The 24401-nt window shown below is 46.0% G+C and overlaps 2 protein-coding genes and 1 long non-coding RNA gene across 6 annotated transcripts in view; 1 reads left to right on the forward strand and 2 right to left on the reverse strand.

Annotated features, from left to right (window-relative positions):
- Positions 1–520: 520 nt before the first annotated feature.
- Positions 521–21217, reverse strand: LOC107383109 (vasoactive intestinal polypeptide receptor 2). Of its 2 annotated transcripts, none has more exons than XM_015955545.3 (13): positions 21083–21217; positions 17213–17312; positions 15835–15942; positions 11075–11172; positions 7333–7430; positions 6812–6950; positions 6072–6222; positions 5032–5092; positions 2127–2196; positions 1716–1807; positions 1509–1647; positions 1383–1424; positions 521–1304 (listed from the first exon to the last, which is right to left on the reverse strand). In XM_015955545.3, exons 1-13 carry the CDS (start codon positions 21137–21139, stop codon positions 1131–1133), a joined length of 1329 nt encoding a protein of 442 aa, XP_015811031.3. In that variant the 5' UTR covers positions 21140–21217; the 3' UTR covers positions 521–1130. The 2 variants fall into 2 exon arrangements, with proteins under 2 accessions (XP_015811031.3, XP_070409576.1); XM_070553475.1 differs by lacking the exon at positions 21083–21217 and adding an exon at positions 17426–17530.
- Positions 18131–22011, forward strand: LOC139070732 (uncharacterized). The gene is made up of 2 exons (XR_011521193.1): positions 18131–18219; positions 21178–22011. It is a non-coding gene; the product is annotated as an uncharacterized lncRNA (long non-coding RNA).
- The window catches only part of LOC107383155 (disco-interacting protein 2 homolog C), a 46134-nt gene continuing 43593 nt past the window's right edge, over positions 21861–24401 (reverse strand). For all 3 annotated transcript variants that reach the window (XM_054751000.2, XM_070553473.1, XM_054750999.2), the window contains one exon: positions 21861–24334. In XM_054751000.2, the coding sequence (XP_054606975.1) occupies positions 24082–24334 (253 nt within the window). In that variant the 3' untranslated portion in view covers positions 21861–24081. The remainder of the gene's footprint in view (positions 24335–24401) is intronic.

Genomic DNA, 24401 nt, shown 5'->3' on the forward strand with positions numbered 1-24401 from the left:
AGGAAGCACTTTGTAAAGGTGAATAAACTAAACTCACTCCAGATTCTGATCCCTCTTCTCTTCACTCTGCTGCGCTGATTCCTGAAAGACTCACAAGAGATAAGAAACATTTATTTGGAAAAATCCTGAGGAAGCATTTGTACTTTGCTCTGTTATGGAGGACGTTTGCGTCCACGTGGGACAGGTTAGAGACGTCCCAGAAGAGGTCATGATGGTGACGTTTAATAATTACCTTTAGTCAGTTATCAGACGTTTTCCTGCAGCTTCCTGAGGGGCGTTGGTCCTCCTGGGCCTCCGTCCTGCAGTTAGAGGTTCCTCTGCTCCAACACACCTGCAGCAGCAGGCGAACAGGTGACTCAACCATTTAACCAGGTGTGTTGGAGCAGCTAGGATGACGTCATACCTCATTTACATATCAAGGTATCTTCTGAAAACCAAAAGGCCACAGCTGGGATTCGATCCTGCGGTGCCACCAACCGCCCCACCGTGCAGCTGGATGGTTCTGACCGACCCAAACATGTGTGTGGTGTTTTTTTATTAGGACGATATAAAAAGGTGTCATGACAGTTTTTATAATAAAAATAAACCTTCTATCATAAATCCAGCAGGTACCGATATAAATAAAAGGTGTCAAATACAACGTGTCCTCTAATATTTAGGTTTCATCCTAATAAAACAAAAATATAATAATAAAAGTCTCGACGATGAAACAAAAACACTTTAAACCAAACTGAGATATTTTCCGTGAGGATTTCCTCATCCTGACTGGATTTGGATCGGTTCTGCAGGTCGTCCTTAACAGCCGCCCCACGGCCCGGGAGGAATGTTCTGGAAATGAAGTCTGAGTAGCCCCAGTGGTCCTCCAGCTCCTCACACGGTGATCCTAGTCCATGTTCTGGTTCTGATCAGACCCTGGTCGGCTGAGGAGGAGGAGTGTGGAGCTGTGTGGAGGATGGAGCTCTCAGGCAGAACCTTACAGAGGAATCTGGGAGGATCCGAGGAGCAGCCCGGGTGGAGTCCGGCCTGCTGGGAACCAGATGAGCTCGGATGTGGTTCTAGAGAAGCTCTAAAGATGTTCTAGATGACGTAAGGTTCTTTGGTGACACTCGTTCCCTCCGGGGGTTTGGTCTTCAGAGCATGCTGGTCTCTGTCTGCAGGATGGACTGGGCCCGGATGTTTCTGGAGAACTGGGCTGGGTTTTCTGTCCCGCTTCGGGTCACCGATGTGAGGCGGAACCTGTAATCCCATCCAACGCAGCTCTTCAGAGATACACTCCTCCAGGTCCTCCTCAGCTCGCTCTGGACCTGAGGACAACCAAACCGGACTCTTCAGAACCATCAAGTAGAGAAGAGATAAAAGATGTTGGTGCTGGAAAAACTCGCCTCGCTGTTCAGGAAGCAGTAGAGAACAGCCACGATCAGACCCTGAAACACAGACAGACATCAACTCTGCTCCCAACAGGAAGCTGACGACGTTCCAGAACCATCCCGAGTCCCATCGTGTCTCACCTGGAAGGACCCGAGGCCCAGGTCAAAGAAGATCTTGACCTGCTTCAAGGTGTCATCAGCCGGTTCCAGCAGGTAGAAGAACATCACGTAGTTGACTCCAAACAGAGGGATGAGCAGCAGGGTGGACTTGGCCAGGCGCCTGGAAGTAAGGACCAGAAGGATCAGCCGGACCCAGGTCACCTCCGAACCCCCTCAGCCCAGTCCCACCTGTACTGTGACTGGTCGTTTCCTCCAACGCCGGAGCAGCGGAGCTTCTGCACCAGGACTCGGATGATGCTGACGAACAGGATGAAGTTTATCTGAAAGTGGAAAAAGGTGAGAGAAGCTTTTCAGCAGGAACTGAATCAGATGTTTCCTCCGGAGCGAGGACGCGTCACCAAGCCAGTAAAACGGCTTTGATACCAGTAAAGTTTAATCCAGCTATCTCCGTGTGAATACATGATAACTAATCCTGAAGACAACCTGGATGATTGTCCAGCTCTGATCGGCATTTTCATTATCCGGAATGTTTGTGAGAACAAAAGCTCGTTTAGCAGCAGCGTCGTGAAACCTTACGCTGAAGTGGAACAACACGAGAAGGAAAAGGGCAACAGCAGATGAAATCTGGACTGAACTCACGATGATGGACGCCATGATGGGCCAGTTGATCAGCCTGTCAGGAACTGGGTGGTCGTTTATCTCCCAACATCTGGAAAACCAAAATAGAAGAAACAGGAATGCTAAAGCTGCAGCCAGTGGCTCATCAGGGTCACCATGGTAACCAGCTGGGAGTCAGACCGCATCCTCAGACAGCTGCTGGGTGAAGATGCGAGGATCTTCAGGTCGTTGCCATTCGAGGTCAGTGCATCCTCGTTAGGGGGCGGAGCTTTCTCTCAGCGCTGCTCCAGCTGGGACTCATGTGTTCATCAAGGCTGCAGGGTTAGGGTCAGAATCTGTTGGACGGCTGCTTTGATGCCAGATTGTCATCAGAACTTAATAACTTCTGCTGCGTCTCTAATCTCAGTTTTCTCTCCCTTCACCACTCAAGCAGCAGGAATAATCTGGAGCTCTCCACAGCTTTCCTCATCCACGAGACCAAGTTGGACCCTTTCTCTCCTCCCAGAAGAGTCCCGGAGCCTTGAATCCTCCACAGGAAGCAAAACTCTCTAGAATAAAGAACTTGTGGGTTCGGCTCTCCTCTCTGATCCAGCAGGAGGCTCTGATGGTCACGCGGGACGGTGTTTAGGTTTCACGAGGATTCAGAAACAGAACGTGGTCGTCAGCTGTCAGGTTTGTGTAGAAATCTCCAGAAATCCTCAGACTTAATGGGATCAAAGTCCAAGTGTGACATGTTTAAGCTCTGAATGGTAATGTGGAGTACACCTGAGCCAAGGAGGGGCGGGGCATCCTCACCTGGTTCTCCTGATCATGTTTAAAGAGCAAGTCGGCCTTGTTCGAGTTGAGCTGCGCCTCGCCTGGAAAGCAGACGAGAGCAGACGGAAGCCGCAGGGGGAGTGGCTGAAAGCGACGTTTAAGTCGGACACAGATTCCTGCATGTGTAGCTCGCGGGTGCTGATGGCTGAAGTACGCGCGTTAGCGTCCACACTTGTTTAATTTTCAATTTTAATTCTGGTGCCTGTCAGCAGCTGAAACACTGTAAAGGTTATCAGCCGTAGCTTTAGTGTGCTCATAGGGAACGTGATAAAAGAACACAAAACACATTTGTCTTCATGGCCTATATAGTTGTCATCATCAACATAACATGATTTACAGAATACATGTGACCAACTAACATTTCATGTTTTAGCGATGGGTACCGAATTCGGTACTTTTTAAGGTACCGACCGAATTCCATAGTACCGACTGAGCACCGATTCACGTCATTTGAATTGGTGCCTCGTTTCGGTACCCGTCCTTCATAACGAGAACTTGCCGAGGCATCTGCGCATGCGCAAGAGTGTTACATCGGTCGTTGAGAGCGAGTTGTAAACAGAGCAGCATGGTAGAAAGAACGCACGCTAAAGCTTGGGTCCACTTCACTAAATGTGATGGGTAACTGGGTGATGATGAAACCAGCGACAACGATCTAAGTGAGACATCCTCATCTTAATCTGCTCCGGTAGGTAAATAAATGTTTAAGATAACGTTAGCTTGATTTGTTAGCTACCGTTTCGCTAATGGTGCGTTCGCTTTCTCCTCGGAACTCGGAATTTCCGACTGGAAGAACATGAACGCGCTCTATAGTTTGGCTTCACTTTACTAAATGCGACAGGTGAAGATGAAACCAGCGACAACGATCTAAGTGTGAGGCATCATCGTTTTAATCTGCTCCAGCAGCTAAATAAACTGTTTAAGATAACGTTAGCTCGGTATGTTAGCTTCCATTGCCACGATTGTTATCAGCTAATGGTGCGTTCACTTTCTCCTCGGAAATTCTAACTTCCCAATAGGAAAAATCAAATGAAAAAGGACGGCAAAAGGAATGAAGATACACAGTAAATTTAGTTCACAGTAAAGATGTTTGCTTCAGTTTAATTATCAGCTTATAAAACTACAAGGACCATGTTAAAATACAAACAGTTGTATGTTATTTATCGTGATATTTATCAAATATTGTTATATATTGAGAAAATATATTATTATAAAAGAGAATTAAATTATTAAACACTCAAAAGTATCGAAAATTGGTACCGTTAAGTACCGGTATCGATTCCTAGGTACCGGGAATTAGTACCGAATCAATTCAAATGTCAAAGGTACCCATCCCTACATGTTCTACCACCGGATGTTTGGATCAGAATATGAACCAATCAGATCTTAGATCAGGTGAGTGCCAGGCGTTTCCCGTCATCCCCTAGGTTTTGCAGCCGAGGGAGAGCAACTGCAGTGCCTTGCTCCAAATCTGCGGCCGCCTTGATCTCACGAGGTTATCGTTGCCTACGTATGCATGACGTCAGAGCAAGTCGGACACAAATCTAACCGGCATGCGCTGCTCGCCGATCACCGCTGATCTAATCTGCGCAGAACTGGCTCATCTCGAACACGGTCACCCCCTACAAGAAACTTACTCCACTCCCACTTCCTGTTTGAAAAATGCAACAAATGATGTTGCCTGGCAGACCGAGAGGGCGGAGCTACTAACAAATACACACACACACAGGCTCACAATGACATTGTGACATCATATGGTACCAGCTAACATCAAAGTGTGCCTCTTAGCCAATAGCAGTTGCACATTTAAAATCAAATGTCTTGCAGAGTTTTTACCTGAAGAGGGCGCTGATGCTGACAGTTTTAGGCAGAATATTTAAACTTTAACTAAGATGCACTAAAGTGCAAAACTATTGTCTACACATGTCTGCAGCACGATCAGACACGCATTTATAAAGTTTATCAGCAAAAATAAAGCTGATTTGGGGGTGACTTGCTCTTTAAGGTGGAATGTTTAAAGTTAATAATCTGAACTAAACATCTTTATTCTGCTGGGTTAATTAAAACGTCTAAAAGCAACAAAAACAGCAGTCCTTCTGAGCGGTGAACTCACCTGGTGTCCTCCAGGTTGATCCGCGTGATGACCCACGCCACCATGAAGACAAACGGGATTCCTGAGAGACGAGGACAGAGAGACTTTAGATTGTCCAGGAGCCGGATGGTGCCACACAGGAAATATGAGTCGTGTAACATCTGGGCTCGGAGCGTGGCCGCAGGAGTGCTGGTAGAGCCGTGATGGATGGTGGAAGAAGGTCACGTGGCGACAGCTCAGATGGAACGGAACAAAACGACGGGAACTGTTTACAGCCAGACCTTTCCCAGAATACGCCAGTTCACTTAGAGAACGACCCACTGGCTGCCTCTGTGGCGATTCCACTGCAGCTCGTAAGACAACGGAGGTTTTGGTTTATCAGGAGCTCCTAAAATCACACTGAGCGTCATTTTATCAGATTAAATAAAGCTGATATTTCATTGTTCGCTGATGAAGCAACGGCCCCACAGCAGCTGCTTCCAGAGCAGGGAGACAGAGATCCAGCTGCTGTAAACACTGTGACAGGTTATGGAATAAAACTGTCAGAGTTTTGAGCAGAAATGAAAAACAAAACTCAAGCTGAGCTGGTCCGGCTGTGAAATACGGCGGCGAAAAAACCTTAAATCTGGCGTTTTATAACTTTCAGAAACTTCTGAAGCTGAAAAGTGAAACAGAGGAAACCTGCAGCTTTCTGCTGCTGATGTGGTCATAATGTTTTGGCTGATTAAATCAGTGGTTAGCGTAGCGTTAGACGTTGAGTCATTTACAATAAAACTATAAACTAAATTAAATTTAGTGTTTTTCATTTGTTTCACAAACGTGCACGTTTCCTCTTCACGCCGGTGCTTCATGTATGAGCTGGGTAACCATAGCGACCACCTCCGCACCAGAAACCTGATGATCTTCTCTTCTACTCTATCCCAGCCAAGCAGGAGCCTTGGCTTCGTGCGACAGCCTCCTGGTTTCCTGCTCGCTGTTTTACCCGACTGAGCGGCGCTCTCACCTGAGATTCACCTGTACGTGACCTCACCCCTCCCTGCGCGGGTTGTGGTGCAGCTTACCCCAGCCGATGGCCATGTAGACGGAGAGGCGCGGGGCGTGGGCCAGGACGACGAGCAGCAGCGTGTGCAGGTAGAGACCTTCAACCAGCAGCCAGAAGAAGTTGGCCATGACGAAGTAGTTAAAGAAGACCAGGCTGGCCTTGCAGCCCACCTGTAGCAGCAACACAGACCGGATCACCGCAAGCTCGTCACCTGAACTTACCTGCAGACATTTGTAATCGAAACCTGCACAACCGACCCGAAGGCTGATCAGAACCTGTAGATTGTGTTAGCCTACAGGGAGTCAGGTGTGTTGGACCAGGGGTCACCAGCTCCAGTCCCCAAGATGGGGATCTCAGAGCAGGTCCACCATTATGGTTCAGCTCAAAGCTGGAGACCAGGATGAGGAGGAGGAGCTAAGCTTGTGACCCGCTGGAAGGGGCGGAGCCAAGCTGTTGTGGCTGCATATGGATCTTCCACATGCTACTGAGGCTCCTGATAGCGGAATAACAAACGACATGTTGATTTTTCCTGATTATTGTAGGAAAAGGTCAGCATCCAGCCCAGCAGACGGGTCAGAACCAGAACAGCAGTGAAGACTAAAGGGGAAACATGTGGGTTGTGCTCACACATTCAGCTGTTGTATCGTGTGTGTGTGTGTGTGTGTGTGTGTGTGTGTGTGTGTGTGTGTGTGTGTGTGTGTGTGTGTGTGTGTGTGTGTGTGTGTGTGTGTGTGTGTGTGTGTGTGTGTGTGTGTTCACCAGAGACAGCTGCATTCTGCAGTCTGCAGCTCCATCATCTGAGAAGAGCAGCGAGTCTTTGGTCAGCACGGCCACGGCTCTCAGCATGAAGGACACAAACAAGTTGAGATGGATGTAGTTCCTCGTGCAGTGGAGCCTCCTGCAGACGCACAAGAATGTGTGGAAGTGTGTTTACAGAACGCGCCGGGTGTGAATCCCACGAAGGACGCCTTATCTAAACAGGCTGATAGCAGCCGGCTGAGCAGCTGGAGTCCAGATCCAGTCTTTTACTACGACGTGACCTCATCAAGAGGCTTTTATTGTGGTAATGTGTCCCGGTTGTGTTGACTTTCAGGGTTATGGTGAGGCTAAAGGCTTCACACGCCAACATATCAGGGTTACTCTTGAATGTCGCTTCACCACTTAGAGGAAACGGCAGGATTGTCAGACTTTCTGAGGAAAAATAAGCCGAGGAACCTCCATGAGGCAGGAGCGGGGGTGCAGCAGGGGTTTTGTGTGTGTGTGTGTGTGTGTGTGTGTACCTGAATGAGCAGATGATGACGGTGCTGGTGAGCAGAGTGATGAGCGACAGGCTGTGGCCCAGGGTGGACAGAGTCTGAACCACCTTGTAGAAGAGCAGCTGCAGACAGACAGGTCAGAGTTCAGGTTGAGCCACTCAGCCCGGCTGAACCATGAGACCAGACAGGAAATGAGTAGAGAATGCACCTGCTGGGCTCCTTATTTAGGAAACCTGTTACTGATTGGCTTAATGAACTGAACTGAATTGGAATGTTTACTTCGTGAAGAGCCTTGAGACGACTCGTGACGAGTCGTGACTTGGTGCAATATACAGTAAATGAATTGAACTGAAACGGTACAGGTTCAGATCCTGACTTAAACCTAGAGCAGCAGCGTTGTTGTCATGGCAGTTTGAACGTTGATGCTTCCTGGTTCTGTTTCCACAGTGAGGAGGCCCTTTCACAATAAGAGCGTGATCAGGATCACAACCTGGGTCTGGTCCATCTCAAAGCGGTTCTGCTGCCCACTAACACGAGTTCATGGCTGCGCGTCTGGCCTCCATCGCTCTCATTGTGTGTAAACAACATTCCTAAAGTCTGACACACCAGCGAACAATTAGCTCAGAGTACACACACTCAACATATAGGACACACACACGGACACACACACACACACACTCAACATATAGGACACACACACATACACACACACACACACACACACACTCAACATATAGGACACACACACATACACACACACACACACACACACACACACACACACACACGCATACACACACACACACACACACTCAACATATAGGACACACACACATACACACACACACACACACACACACACACACACACACACACACACACACACACACGCATACACACACACACGCGCATACACACTCAACATATAGGACACACACACATGCACGCACACACACACACACACACACGCACACACATGCATGCACATACACACACTCAACATATAGGACACACATACACACACACACACACACACGCATACACACTCTACACATAGGACACACACACACTCAACATATAGGACACACACACACACACATGCACGCACGCACACACACACACACATGCATGCACATACACTCACTCAACATGTAGGACACACACATGCACGCACAGACACACACATGCATGCACATACACACACACACATGCATGCACATACACACACACGCACACACATGCACGCACATACACACACACACATGCATGCACATACACACGCACACACATGCATGCACATACACACACACACACACTCAACGTATAAGACACAGACACAGACACATGCACGCACACACACACACACACTCAACATATAAGACACACACACATGCATGCACACACACGCACATAACGGGACATGATCACTGACAGAAAACATCTCAGCTGAAGCTTCAACATTTGAGCCGGACCAGCTAAAAGACCTGATGTCCACAGAGCGTCCCCCTTACAGTCGTCCCAGAGACATGTCTCCAGCTGCCGGGACTCACTAAATGTTTTCAAGTTTGGAGATCTTTCTTCATTTTCTGCTCGTTTGGTGTTTCCATCATTTCAGTTGGTGTTTTATTTCCATCTCTTTTAAACGTTGCTGCTTTAACTTTTCACGCAACTTTTCCTCTGTGCTTAGATGAAATGTGTTGATTTCTGTTGTTCATTTTCTTTTTGAGCTAGAACTTTGTCATTTAAGTTTTTATTCACCGTATGACCCTTGACCCTTAATGAGCCCTTAGAGCAGGTGCGCTCACCTGTCTGGATTTGTGGCCTTGAGTAGAAACTCTTTTAAATGTTAGAAAAACGAGTTTTAAGAAAAGGTAAAAGGTTAAAAGTGTCAGGAAACAATAAGGAAACATAGACCAGGGTTAAAACGAAGGTTTCCTTCATAACGACGAGGTGCACCACAGCCTGGTTCCCGTGGAACGGCCTCAGACCAAGCTAGTCGATGCCGGAGGAGAAACCAGCAGATTAAAGATCAGAGGAACGTCTCAAACACGCCGGCAGCAGCTGACCGGGTCACAGCCCGGTGCTTTCTGGTCCCAGGGTGTTGAGAGATGTTCGGGAACAGATCTGATCCGCGGAGACTCCAGAACCAACGGACAGGAATTAACAGATCTGCTGACGCAGCGCCTGACACCAGCATGAGGCTTTCTGGGGTCTGTCTGAGTCCAGCATCCACGCGGGTGGTCCTCAGGACTCAGGCCCTGCTGAGTCATCGTCTCGGTTTCTCTTGACCTCCTGTTTGGCTCAGGAATAAAACATCTGGATGAATTAAGGGATGCTAAAGTGTTCCTGCAGAGAGATGGGACCTTTATCAGCATATCTTAACAATAAATGTGTGCTGAAACGATGTTTTTCTTAGTTTCAGAGGCACAGCTGGATCTGGGGAGGGGGGGGGGGGGGTTATCTTCTGAAGAGAAGAACCAGGCTGTAGAGCTTCACAGATGTTGTGTCTGATCCACCAGGAAGCCCTCGGAGGTGGAGGTGAGTCTGTGACCGGACAGGTCACGGCTCTGTGGCGAGACACCGGCTTAAACTCTGAGAGTTGAGGGGTTCAGATTCCGGTCGGGGTCGATTCTGACCCAGTCTGTTGGTCCAAAAGCATTCGCCTGGTTCTGTGGAGGATTATGAATGTGAGCGACACAGCTGCATGTTTGATCCAGTCGAGGTTCAGAGTTTCCTCGCAGCCAGCTGCAGGGGTGTGTGTGTGTGTGTGTGTGTGTGTGTGTGTGTGTGTGTGTGTGCGTGTGTGTGTGTGTGTGTGTGTGTGTGTGTGTGTGTGTGTGTGTGTGTGTGTGTGTGTGTGTGTGTGTGTGTGTGTGTGTGTGAGACCCCGAGGCGTTCCTTCTGATGTCACAGGGCTTTTCCTGACCTTCCCAGTTATTGCTGCTGCATTCCAGGATCTGTTATGCTATAACTTCCAGGTTCTGAGGAAAATCCAGAAACAAGTTAGCGTCCCGACAGCTTCCAGCAGCTTCTTCAGCTTCACGTTCAGCAGGTCTCATGGATCAGCCGCTAACAGGAACCGACGCTAAACTTTAATCTTGGTTCTATGATGAAGGACATCTGTCCCCTTCCTGACCAAATGCCTCAGCTGGCTCCTCTCCATGTGGAGGAGCAGCTCCTCCCCCTGAGGCGAGCCCTACGGAGAGGGTTGGGATGAAGATCTGGTGAACGGAGATCTGTGTTCTGGTTGAGCTCTTCTCCACCTCAGCAGACTGGTTCAGGCCCGATCCACCTTCCCTCACCCCAGTTGGACCTCTCCCCCGACTCAGAGATAAAAACCCACCCTGCTCTGTTCCAAAATCATGTCTGATGCTGCTTTTTACTCGTTTTTCACCTTAGAGGACCTTCTGAATGTCAGCAGAACTTAATCAAGATGACTTTAAATGATTAAAGGAGAAGTTTTGCTGCCGGGAAGGAAAACAGATCCAAGAAGCTGCAGCAGGAATCAGAAGCCACACTGATTACTGATGAGTTTGCGGTGATGCTAACGAGGTCACCATGGTGGTTTACCGCTGTAGTCTGAGTCTACGTGATGATCAGAGCCATCAGACGTGCTCAGAGCCTCCGCTTCCTCAGCAGCTAGAGCCAAACCAAACACCCACATGTGCTGATGAGGCTGATTGGATCAGCAGAACACCAACCCTGAATCATACGAGGGAATCAGCCGTTTACGCTAAGATTAGACCCTGGAGGCTGAGAGCCTCACCTCTCTGGGCTGATCGGTGATGTTTGATGAGCAGGCCACTCTGATGTCGGGGTAAACGGAGGACCAGCCTCGCTCGGTGCAGTTCCTGCTCAGGTAACCTGGAGCACAAACAACAGAGTCAAGAATGCATAATTAAGCAGGGATGTCAGAGCGGGTGGAGCTTCAGCACATCAACACAGCTGTGTACGGTGGCTGCACAGTCCAAAAACCCCACAACCCTCCAGAGAGCTCAACACCATCAGGCCCAGGATCACACCTGTCCCCCAGGATCACACCTGTCCAGGGTCAAAGGTCGAGGCTCAGCTACAAACACACCCACTTCCATCTCAGCGTCTGTGAAAACGACGGCGTTCCAGACATTTGTGTGTTCACCGGTGTTCGTTAGTCGTGGCAGCCATCTTGAATCAGGTTGACTCCAGAAGGTTTTAGCTTCATCTGAGGCTGTTTGGCACGCTCCATGGATTCACTCACGAGTGCACACACACGTCACACACACACAAGTCACTTCAGTGTTAAATAAATGGTTATGTTAGAAATCGGTTTGGTCTCTTGTCAGCGTGCCCAGGACAGACCTAAATGTTGAGTACAGCAGGACGTTTTCTTACGTTAACCAGAACTTCTAGCCTAGAGTCTGGACCAACATTTGTCAAAGCTAAGTGAGTTTGCTCTTGGATGGCTTGTCGGGCTGTAAAGAGGATGTAGAAACATTAAAAACGCATTTTTTAAAGTTAATAAAAGAGCACTGAATTATTTTCTATGTGCATTTGTTTATTTACCGTATGCCTGGTAGCGCTTCTAAAAATATCAAAATTTATTATTCTCTGCTTTTCTTTAAACAGAACCAATGTACTGCAGAATATTTGCGTGTGTTTTAAACGTAATAATTTATCTCTATTACAGGTCAGCATGCATCATTCTGCACAACATCGGTGCTGGTGACATCATCGCCCTGAGGAAGATGCTGCAGACAATGAGAGATGCAGCGGTGCTCTGTCATGGGGGACATGCCACCTGACCACCACTACTGTTAACAGGAAAGCCATTCATGTACGAATCTCAATTTAATTAAAACACACTCTTGTTTTATTTGCTGATGAGTCGCATACTAGTGATTCTGTAAACCGTCTCCTCTTTGCACATTTCTGAATCTGTCTTAGTGATGTAACAGCCAGCCCAGATCCCTGTACATGGATGATGGAGTGGACAGCGAGAGGAAGCATCCCAAAGCCCTCTCTGCAGACCATCCTGCAGGAAACAAAGGGTTTAATACTTCCTGGCAGAGAGGCTAGATCAGAGTCCTCATATGTAAGTGAGATTAAACATCTGTCGCATCTGGAAAAACCCTAAAGGGAATCGGGCTGAAGTGGTCGATGTTTAGGAAGAAAATCAAGTCTAAATTGAATAACTTCTGAGGAGAGTCATACAAATTCCCCAAAACCAAAAATGTACCTGTAGCCCACATGCTTTAAAATTTAGGCCCTCTTGGTAGCTATGGGACTAGCGTTCCTTAGCAATTAAACATGTTTTAGCCTGGTTCCAAAACCGTTTTAGTTCAAGTTTACAGTCATGACAACTAGGGGTAACGTTTTCGTAACTTCTGTTTAGGTAATTATGCTTTAAATGATGAATAATTAGATTTGATCGACAGATAGCATGAGTGTCAGAGCTAGCATTAACGGCTAGCTCTGAGTCAGAGCTAGTGTTAGCGGCAGATAGAGCTAGCGTTAGCGGCTAGCTAGTGTTAGCGGCTAGCGCTCAGACAGAGCTAGTGTTAGGTTGAATGGGTAAATGCTGTATTTAAAGAGCAAGTCACCCCTTACAAGAAACTTACTTCACTCCCACTTCATGTTTGAAAAATGCAACAAATGCTGTTGCTTGGCAGACCGAGAGGGCGGAGCCACTAACAAGTACACACACACAGAGGCTCACAGTGGCATTATGACATCATAATGTACCAGATGACATCATAGCATACCTCTTAGCCAATAGCGGTGGCAGATTTAAATTTAAATACAGTGCAGAATTTTTCCCTGACGACGGCGCAACACTGACAGTTTTAGGTAGAATATTTGAATTTTAACCAAGATGCACTGAACTGCCAAATTATTGACTACACATGTCTGCAGCATGATTAGACACTCCTTTATATAGTTTGTCAGCAAAAAAAAAGTGATTTGGGGGTGACTTGCTCTTTAAATAACACTGCTTGGGTTGAAACCTTTACTTACATTTTATGATTTACTTAATTGGGAATAATTCAACTGGTGTATACAGTATATATATATATATATATATATATATATATATATATATATATATATATATATATATATATATATATATATATATATATATATATACACACACACACACATATATATTATATTACCAATCAATGTTCAGAGTTTATGAAAAGACAAATTATTTATGATTTAAAAAGAGCTAAAGTCTTTAAAATCTTAAAAAAATAGTTTAGAAATTTTATTTGTGGTTTATTTTAGCGTTAGTGTTAGCTTGTTGTTACAATACCATGTTTATTCGTAAAAGCACATTTAAAAACAGTGTGTCAGCTGACCAAAGTGCTGCTCAGGTTAAAAACTGAGACATAAAAACACAGAATTAAAAGAGACCATAAATGAACTCAAACGCAGCACAACAACACACTAGCTAAATGTTAGTGCTAGCTACAGCAGGGCTTTTTAAAGTGTAAATTGGTGCATAACCCAAAGATAAAACCAATCCCACACGCTTTAGTTTTAACCCTGTTTCGTTTCAGCACACCTGCAGAGCCTAAGTTAGAGCAGAGAAACCATTAAAACATGCTGGATGCCAGCAGGACCCTAACCACTGTGGTACAGTATTGTTGGCTCCTTCCGATTTTATTCATAAAAGAATAAATAAAAATTAGTAAAAGTATAAATAATAAAAACTACAGAGTTTCACCCGTCGGGCTGTTCGAACCAAGAAGTGTCTGAAAATGCCATTACTGGGTATCTGAGGATAAAGGATTTCTCTGTCTCATAATACTGTTAAAGGATTAGAGTTTAAAAGAAATATCCCAACAGATAAAAGGTCAAAGACAAAGAAATTAGTTGATTTATTTTATATAAACAACAGAAATAAGTCAAGACTGATTTACACACTAAAATAAATCCATTAACTCTGTTTTTAATAACAAAATACTCACATTGTGTACAAATAAAAATTTTATAAATAAGACATTATTACTAAAATATGTGACAACAAAAAGTGAATCTTGTTCTGACCAAAAACATAATTAAGGAGCCTGCTGCTCTGCCAGCAGGTGTTCATTAATGCTTTACTCACCCCAACATCATCCAGACTCCCCAGCATCACCGAAATGTAGGTGTGCATGTGTGTATGTAGGTGTGCATGTGTGTATGTAGGTGTGTATGTAGGTGTGCATGTGTGCATGTGTGTGTGCATGTGTGTATGTAGGTGTGCATGTGTGTGTAAGTATGTAGGTGTGCAAGTGTGCATGTAGGTGTGCATGTGTGTATGTAGGTGTGCATGTGTGTATGTAGGTGTGCATGTGTGTATGTAGGTGTGCATGTGTGTGTAAGTTTGCATGTGTGCAAGTGTGCATGTAGGTGTGCATGTGTGTGTAAGTATGCATGTGTGCAAGTGTGTATGTAGGTGTGCATGTGTGTATGTAGGTGTGCATGTGTGTATGTAGGTGTGCATGTGTGTGTAAGTTTGCATGTGTGCAAGTGTGCATGTAGGTGTGCATGTGTGTGTAAGTATGCATGTGTGCAAGTGTGTATGTAGGTGTGCATGGGTGTATGTAGGTGTGCATGTGTGTGTAAGTTTGCATGTGTGCAAGTGTGCATGTAGGTGTGCATGTGTGTATGTAGGTGTGCATGTGTGTGTAAGTTTGCATGTGTGCAAGTGTGCATGTAGGTGTGCATGTGTGTGTAAGTTTGCATGTGTGCAAGTGTGTATGTAGGTGTGCATGTGTGTATGTAGGTGTGCATGTGTGTGTAAGTATGCATGTGTGCAAGTGTGTATGTAGGTGTGCATGTGTGTATGTAGGTGTGCATGTGTGTGTAAGTTTGCATGTGTGCAAGTGTGCATGTAGGTGTGCATGTGTGTATGTAGGTGTGTATGTGTGTGTAAGTTTGCATGTGTGCAAGTGTGCATGTAGGTGTGCATGTGTGTATGTAGGTGTGCATGTGTGTGTAAGTTTGCATGTGTGCAAGTGTGCATGTAGGTGTGCATGTGTGTGTAAGTTTGCATGTGTGCAAGTGTGCATGTAGGTGTGCATGTGTGCATGTAGGTGTGCATGTGTGTACGTAGGTGTGCATGTGTGTATGTAGGTGTGCATGTGTGTATGTAGGTGTGCATGTGTGTGTAAGTTTGCATGTGTGCAAGTGTGCATGTAGGTGTGCATGTGTGTATGTAGGTGTGCATGTGTGTATGTAGGTGTGCATGTGTGTGTAAGTATGTAGGTGTGCATGTGTGTATGTAGGTGTGCATGTGTGTATGTAGGTGTGCATGTGTGTATGTAGGTGTGCATGTAGGTGTGCATGTGTGTATGTAGGTGTGCATGTGTGTATGTAGGTGTGCATGTGTGTATGTAGGTGTGCATGTGTGCATGTAGGTGTGTATGTGTGTGTGTAGGTGTGCATGTGTGTATGTAGGTGTGCATGTGTGTATGTAGGTGTGCATGTAGGTGTGCATGTGTGTGTGTAGGTGTGTATGTGTGTATGTAGGTGTGCATGTGTGTGTGTTGTGCTAACCATTTTTGCTAAACAGCAGCAGAAAGGGGGAGGGGCATGGGAGCGTCAGCACCTCGCCAACCGCAGCGCTTCTCCAGCAAGAGATGTTGTTCCACTCGCCTTCACATCCTGCAAACACACACACACACACACACACACACACACACACACACACACACACACACACACACACACACACACACACACACACACACACACACACACACATTGAATTAACCAACATGAACTTCCTGTTTCAGACTCTTCATCAGCAGATCTGTGATGATTTCTCATTTGACCTTGTTAAGGCCCGCTGCTGCACCTGGTGAGTTTTAGACATTAATGGCCTTTATTCTTCTTCTGTGGACGTTAATGCGGCTCCAACGGCAGCGAGCCAGCCCCCCCCCCCCACACACACACACAAATTAAACATAAAGCAAGTGGCTCGGCCGTGGGAAGAGTGGGTTTTTCACCCATCATCACCCAAACATCATCATGTGTCCACCACAGCAGGGGGCCGCTACCTTGCGCCAGCGGGCAGGTCCCTTTTAAATTATCTCCAGGAATTTATGTTTGTATCCATAAACCTGAGTTTCTCTTTGATGCAATTTAGTATTTTAAGAACTTATGATAAAATTCTGTGTAAATTTAAGGTGTTTCGTCGAAAAGGTTCGTGCATTAGAGGACAATTTTAACATTTGAATGTTTGAAATGTTCTAAAAAGTAAAAAAGCACAAATCTTATTTTTTTTATCATTTTAAATCTTTTTTATTCTCACATTTTGTTCTTGTGATTTAGATCGTGTAAAAGTTCATTAGAGCTTCTGTCTTTTCCGTATAAAGGTGTTAAAACTCCTGCGTGTCTTTAGGATTTAACGCGTTTGCACAAGCGGCGGAGCTTGTTATCAGTGTGGTGAAACGTTCAAACACGCCGAACAAATAAAGCAGCTGAAAGGCGTCTTTGTGTGGAAACACATGCAGCAGGTCGGTTTCGATGCCAGGATGAGGTCAGCTCTTCACCTGCACCGTAGACGGACGGGACCGGGTCATCTGGACCAAGCGTCGGTTTTCCTGACTGCTTATTGGTTCGTGCTTGTGAGAATCAGCTGATGAGATAAGGAGAGCTTTCTGTGAACGTTCTGAGAACTCGTGAATAAATGACCGAAGCTGAAACGTAAACACGTTTTTATGAATGTGGGCTCTCAGTTCCAGAGCCGCTTTAGCTGTTTTCATATGTGACAGTGAGCGTCCTGTCACAGTGTCCCAATTGATCATGCGCCCTGGCTACTTGGCCGAGGGGATGTCCCTTTGACTGACTGGTTCGCGCGCGTGACTCTCACCCGGGAGTCTGGAGATCGAATCCCGCCCAGGCCCTCCTTTCTCAACCTTGCCACACATACCTGCGTTCTCCAGCCTCTGGTGCCGTAGCTGAGTCTGACACTCCGCCTGGGCTCTTTCCATCTCCCAGTGCAGCCAGCAGCGAGGAAACCTTCCATGAACCTGTCGGGACCACAGGAAATAAATCCTACAAACATCTCGTCCAGCAGAAGGTCTGAGCAGCTCTCAGGCTTAGCTTTTCTGGAGGAAGGTTCATGTTTCTGAGACCTGCTCACCTCTGACTGCAGCTCAGGGAGGACGTTTGTGATAAACGGCAGCGCAGGATCTCCCAGTGAGCTCATTCTGCTCCTTAGCTTTCCAGTTGGGAAAGATAAAGTCATCTGAGTGGATTCTCATCAGAATAATCCTGACAGCTAAACACAACCAAATGTTCTGCTGTTCTCTGGAAGCACTTTGTAAAAAGCAATAAACGGCGTCACAGAGTCGATGACAGCGCGAGGCTCAATGCTAACCTTTTTCCTTCTGTGGGAAAATGAAGTGAAAGGCGTCTGTTTACGGAACAAACCAGAGATAATCCCATAATGGAAGGTGTAATCTCAGTTTAGGTGCGTTGGGATTTTTCTGACAGTTTTAGGAGAGCAGCATCAGACACACGGTTACCGTAGAAACCGAGAAAACATGCAAAGGTCTCATTCCAAAGATAAAGAAAACTCATTACAGTCATCATCCTTCAGCCAGAGGTCCGTTTCTAGGAAGTTCCGTTATTCCAGAAACTCTAACTTGGGAGTGCAGAAGGACCACACCATGGATTAGCCGTTAGCTGGACTCATCCGGGAACGTTTCTGAGACCCTCTGACTGCTGATCAGAGGAACTCTAAGACCCAACCCAGCGACAGAACAGACGCTCGACTCGGTCAAAGGCCTGGGACGGCTCTTTATCTGACCCGCAAATGAACCGCAGCTCTGCTGAGGAGGCGCGTTACGACACCGAGCCACCAGAACCGTCAGGATTCTTCAGGATGTAGATTTACTGTTGCCACCTGAAGGACGGGTTCTGGTCCAGCTGATGGTAACCAAGGACACACACTCAAACAGAGCATACACACACACACACACACACACACACCGCTGGGTTAACAGTATGAACCAAGGGTAACACACTCAGAAACAGTGTCTTTGATGGTGTGTGTGTGTGTGTGTGTGTGTGTGCGTGTGTGTGTGTGTGTGTGTGTGTGTGTGTGCTGGAGGTCTGTTTACATTGAGATTTACTGCCCACCTGTCAGAGCTGTCGTCGTGTTTAGAACACATTTCTTTGACTTCCTTCACTTCCTGTAGATCACGTCAGACCGACTCACATGCCCACCACCCAAACATCCTTCTATGGGGCGCCGGTTGTAAAGTAATACACAGAAGAAGAAGAAGAAACTGCTATGGCTTCATGAAGTTGGCTGTTTAGCAGCAACATTTGGTCACATTTAGATATTTACGTAGAAAAGTTTTGTGCATTTGTAGAAAGTTGCACCAAATGACTAATATCTGAATAAATAAATGCATCGGTGCTTTAAAACTAAACATGCTGCTGACATGTGAACGAAGGCTGTAATAAAAGCAGCATGAAGCGGTTCTCCAAGGTTCCTTTTAAAGGATTTCTTTATGCAAATTCATTCATAAATCCCACCGACCCTAAACTCCAAACGTTAAAACAACGTTTAGATTCACGTTTAAACAGCCATGTGGAATTCGTCTCATTTACATTTGATTCTACATATTTAAAGAGCAAGTCGCCCCAAATCAACTTTATTTGCTGATAAACTATATAAATGAGTCTCATCGTGCTGAAGACACGCCTAGCCAATAATTTAGCACTTTAGTGCATCTTAGTTAAAATTTAAGTATTCTGCCAGCATCTGCAGTGATGTGGGCGTTGTACCGGTCTGCCGTGGTGAAGAGAGAGCCGAGCCAGAAGGCGAAGCTCTGGATTTACCGGTCGGTCTACGTTCCTACCCTCACCTATGGTCATGAGCTTTGGGTAGTGACCGAAAGAACGAGATCGTGGATACAAGCGGCCGAAATGAGTTTTCTCCGCAGGGTGTCTGAACTCTCCCTTAGAGATAGGGTGAGAAGTTCGGTCATCCGGGAGGGGCTCGGCGTAAACCTGCTGCTCCTCCAAATCGAGAGGAGCAGTTGAGGTGGCTCGGGCATCTGGTCAGGATACCTCCTGGACGCCTCCCTGGTGAGGTTCTCCGGGCACGTCCAACCGAACAAGGCCTAAAGCTAGACCCAGAACATGCTGGAGGGACTATGTCTCTCTCCTGGCCAGGGAACGCCTTGGGATTCCCCCGGAGGAGCTGGCCCAGGTGTCTGGGGAGAGGGAAGTCTGGGCCTCTCGACTTGGGCTGCTGCGTCGACCGCCCGACTCCGGATAATCGGAAGAAAATGGACGGATGGATGTTCAGCTTAAAACTGTCAGTGTTGCGCCCTCTTCAGGTAAAAACTCTGCACTGCATTTGAATTTAAATCTGGCATCACTATTGGCTAAGAGGTACCCTAGAACGTTAGCTGGTACGTTATGATGTCACAATGCAGTTGTGAGGCTATGTGTGTGTGTTTGTGTTAGCGGCTCCGCCCTCTCGGTCTGCCAGGCAGCAGCATTTGTTGCATTTTTCAAACAGGAAACGGGAGTGGAGTAAGACTGTGGTAGGGGGTGACTTGCTCTTTAAATGTGTCATGTTAATAACAAATTATTTAGATTTGATTATGACTATTTAGATTTAGATTTCATCTCAAGCACATAAAATATAAGTCAAATAAACAAATAAATAAAATAAACAGCTGGAGCTTCCTGTGCTCCTCTCACATTCAGTCTCGAGTTAGCCGACAAGATCCAAGTGAGCAACAACGGAGGTGAAGTGTAAACCTTGTAATGATGGTTGTTGACTTTTCTTTAGTTTGATTGCTTGTTGCTTCAGAACAGAAACCAGCTTTTGTTTTAGTTTATTTTCCTTTGGAGAATCGAGCCTGAAGCAGAACTTCATGAACAAAGTTGATGTTTTGTTTCGTTGTTGAGATCTTTGCCGTTATTCCTGGAGAAAAATGCTCTTTTGGGATGTAAAGATTCCTCCCGGCTTCAGATAAACAATGACAGATGAAGCTCCAGATGTTCGGAGTTCGGAGGTCGTCCACGTTTCCCGTCTCCAACGTTTACATTTTTGTTAGAAACAACAGAGGAGCTAAAAAGGAGCTGATGATGAGCGGTTTGATTTTATTTAGTCTAATGGAGGAGATTCACTCCGAGGTCCAGGATGAAATTCTCAGGATTAAATTAAGGTTTAAATATTTTAAATCCTGACCCCGGCCTGACCTCGACCCACATGAAAACGTTCTGCTGCCCACAGAGGACTGAAGCACAGATTCATGTGTTCACCTTAAACCTGCAGATCCACCTTAAACGTTCAGCTCTCAGTCAGGCTCAAAGCTTCAGGATGACAGAAAATCAGAAATGTTGCAAAGAAAAGATGAAATATCCGAGATTTTATTGGTTGTGATGTAATAAAATCCCACAAAACCCCACGAACTCCATAAAATAGCATGAAGTGAATCTTTTAAATGAATATTAATGAAGTTATCGATGGTCTCAAAACCCTAAAGCAACAAATCTGATCTTCAGATGAATCAGTTCACAAAACTAAAGCAGAAGGAAGCAAATGAATAAAACTGGAATTAGTTTCATTAAAATAAAAACCTGCTGGTTTAGTTTAAAGGTTTGAATTGTTTTAAGCTTCAGCAGGAAGAGAAGGTTTAAAAGTGAGTCTGAATAAAGTCAAACTTGATCCAAGAACAAATCAAAGGTTTGGGATTATTCTAGGATTAAGCTGAGTTTATTAAACACCAGATTATAATTAAATAAAGCTGTGAGAATAACAAAGTCTTACTTTGTGGATCAGGATGAGTCCGAGCAGGGACAGGAGGATCCAGTGTGTAGAGAGCATGATTCCTTCTTCATCACCCGTCTGTCATCCTGGGTCAGGTGTGCCTGGACTCCGGTGAACTTTGACCCCGCTGCAGCCTGAGAACTTCAGCAGATCGCTGCAGGATCCAGCGTGGAGCTCAGAGGAGCCTCATGTTGGGCTGAAGGTGGAGGAGGGTTCAGCCCAGAGCGCGTCCACGTTAGAAACAAGCTGCGCGCTCTCGAGCGGGCTGCGTGGCTTCATTACAACAGCGACCCCATGTGGACGCAGCAGGTAGGACAGGTAGCTGATGGGCTTAATGAGCTAAATTAATAATTACGTGAATTTTTATTCATGTATAAAATCTGTGTTAAGTTGTAAAGATCATTAATTAGTGTTTTTGTTTAAAAGTGGGAAACAAATCCAGCTCAGCTTCCTGAACAGCCTCAGTTCAGAGAAAGAGTTCACGTCCTGGACTGACAAGCTAACGGCTAGTAGTGTTTTTAAGGTGGTTTGAGTTCTCCAGATGTTCTGGAGGTCTTCTGGAGTTTTCCAGAAGACCTCCATGCCACGAAACATTTCAGATAAAAGTGTTTTGTTGTTTACACTTTTTGCCTGAATCGTTCTGAAGTAAAAAGCTCTCCATAACCCAAGGGATGAGCCAGATGGGATGTTCTTATTCCTCTAAATGATCTTCTGCAGAACCTGAAAGTTTGTTCTGATGTTTCCCTCTGACACAGGAACAAGGCGGACCAGTCAGGAGTTTTAGCCAATCAAAGCACTTTATTGCACTGTTATAGTGTGACGGGGAGCCGGAACCGGGCTCTTATAAAAGTGTCTTTCATCTTTTCATCAGGTGTACAAAACAGATCACACACACACACACACACGTGTGTACCGTACAAAATCAACACTATTTACATACGACACTCTCACACACACACACACACACACACACCATGCAGCCTCTCTCCTGTACCTCCGGGGTTCTGATGGGATCCACATTCAGGGATCAGCTGGTACCAGCAAACCCAAACCAGCGCTGAGCCGGTTCTGATATGCATAAAAGTTCTTCAGTTGAAAAACAGGAAGTAAACAGAACGTCACACTCGGTCCTCCTGCAGGCGTTAAATCCATCCAAACGACACCGAGCCAAAAGCTTCAGAACCAGCAGCGATGAACCATAAACTCTGATATATTTCTGTTTTTTAAAGGTGACTCAGAACTCCTCAGCGGTCTGAAGCTCAGAGGACGTTCTTCACCAGGATCCATAAACTCACACCAGCTGACGAAAGTCAATACTGAGATGCTTCAGACCTGTTGAGTTTATAAAGTGTTAAACTTGAGCTGAAAAACTGCGTTTCTTATATTTTTGGGTAAAAACTTTGATTTTTATCAGTAAAAATAACATCAGAAACATGAAAGCTCTCATGTTTGATTAGATTTGATGTTTAGTCGTTGATTAAAGGCAGATTTCATCTTATGAGTCTGACTTAAAACCTTAATCTGATCTAAATTTCAGCTAAGAACAGAAATTTGACCAAATCTAATTATTATTTAACACAAAAGCTCTGGAAGACCTTTTCTAAACCCCTAAAGGTCCTACTTGTGGGTCGGTGGCGCCCTCTGCTGGCACACATCATAAACAGCAACCACTAGGGCTGTCTGTCCCTTTTAGGCCACTGTAGTAACACTCTGTTGATTTGATTCATTTTCAGATCTAAAATAGGAAAAGATGAAGCTACATCCTGAAGAACGACTGGACGGTTTGAGCTGCTTATTATGGGATGCCGTACCAGAAAACCCAGCAGATGATCTGGGATCAGTTTCGTGAATCTGCAGCAGTAGAGAACATCCTGTGGAGGATTATTGCTACAACAGGATCTGCTTTCATATAAACTTTGTTTTCCTCCTCCTCCTCCGACGCCTTCCAGATGTTTTTGCAGTCAGAAAAACATCTGCAGTGTTTTTTATGTTGGTTCTCAACCCGACTCCCAGGTTTCAGAACTGAAACTCACTTCCTGTTTAAATAACGTCATATTTTTGGATCAACATCAATTCAGTCATCTTCTATGATAGCCCCACATCTGCAGAAACATCTGGATGCTGTTAAACCCCATTTAAATATTGATAATGTCATAAATCTTTATATTCACACAGTGCACTTTGCTCCATTTGGTGCTTTAAGACTCAAATTCATGAGTTAAGAATGAAATAAACGAACTGAGCGACGGCTTAAACTGGTGGGAAACAAACAAACCGGAAGCTGAACTAAATCTCCCCACAGACCAGGTCTGGACCTCCGCCGTCCGCAAGAGTCTCAAAGTCAGAGTCAGGAGACGGTTCAGACCTTCTCATCCTGCAGGTCAGACGATTTCCTCTGATCACACACACACACACACACACACACACACACACACACACACACACACACACACACACACACACACACACACACACACACACACACACACACACACACACACACACACACGCTCGGGGTGCGGGTGGAGAGGGCTGCATAAAGGGGCGACTACACCTCAGTGTTTTAGTTCCTCTCCATATAGATTATTATGTTTATTTACATTATTTATATTTTTACAATAATCTGGACGCTCCTAAAGTTCTGAAGGGAACAAAAACGTCCCACCCGACCAGAACACAAAGACGGGTCTGCTTCAGAACCTCCCGCCGGTGGGCGGCGCCGCCCCAAACACAGTGTTCCTCTAAGGCTTCCTAACGGTCAGGAGATGGAGCGGGGGTCAAACCGGGTCACAGCACCACTGAGTGATGGTCGGTCAGTCGGCCGGCGAGCAGAACTGACCGACCCAAACGAAGCTAAAGAAACCAGATGAGTGCAGCACAGAGAACGCGGGTCGGGGATACAGTACATGTTGATATGTGGGAAACAACAGCGATGAGCGCGCGCACACACACACACACACACACACACACACACACACACACACACACACACACACACACTACATGTTGTAGGCCACGTAGATGGGGTCTAGCTGGTCTTGCAAGAAGCCGTCACGCAGGTGCATTCGCTGCTTCTCGCCGCGTGAGTTGATAGGGATGACGCCGATGTCGGTCACCACGACAACGCCAACAATCAGGTAGTGCTCCTCCAGCACGGCTTTGGTCACCATGGGAACCAGGTCCAGTGCTTCCTGCTCGGAGCCCTCCAGCTCCACCACCACCACCAGCAGGTTAGTCCAGGTGAAGACGGCGCTGATGGAGACAAAACCCCAGAAATCGTTACCGGGTCCAACAGAACCACGACAGAGGGAAAAACCAG

The sequence above is a fragment of the Nothobranchius furzeri genome, chromosome 7 (genome assembly GCF_043380555.1).
Source record: "Nothobranchius furzeri strain GRZ-AD chromosome 7, NfurGRZ-RIMD1, whole genome shotgun sequence".
In the NCBI taxonomy this organism is placed as follows: Eukaryota; Metazoa; Chordata; class Actinopteri; order Cyprinodontiformes; family Nothobranchiidae; genus Nothobranchius; species Nothobranchius furzeri.

Coding starts and splice junctions, on each gene's coding strand:
- LOC107383109 (XM_070553475.1), bottom strand. CDS start 17,530: ATGACTTTATCTTTCCCAACTGGAAAGCTAAGGAGCAGAATGAGCTCA. Junction 1,648..1,715: donor AACGACCAGTCACAGTACAG/GTGGGACTGGGC, acceptor CCTTACTTCCAG/GCGCCTGGCCAAGTCCACCC. Junction 1,305..1,382: donor ACTGCTTCCTGAACAGCGAG/GCGAGTTTTTCC, acceptor GGTTGTCCTCAG/GTCCAGAGCGAGCTGAGGAG.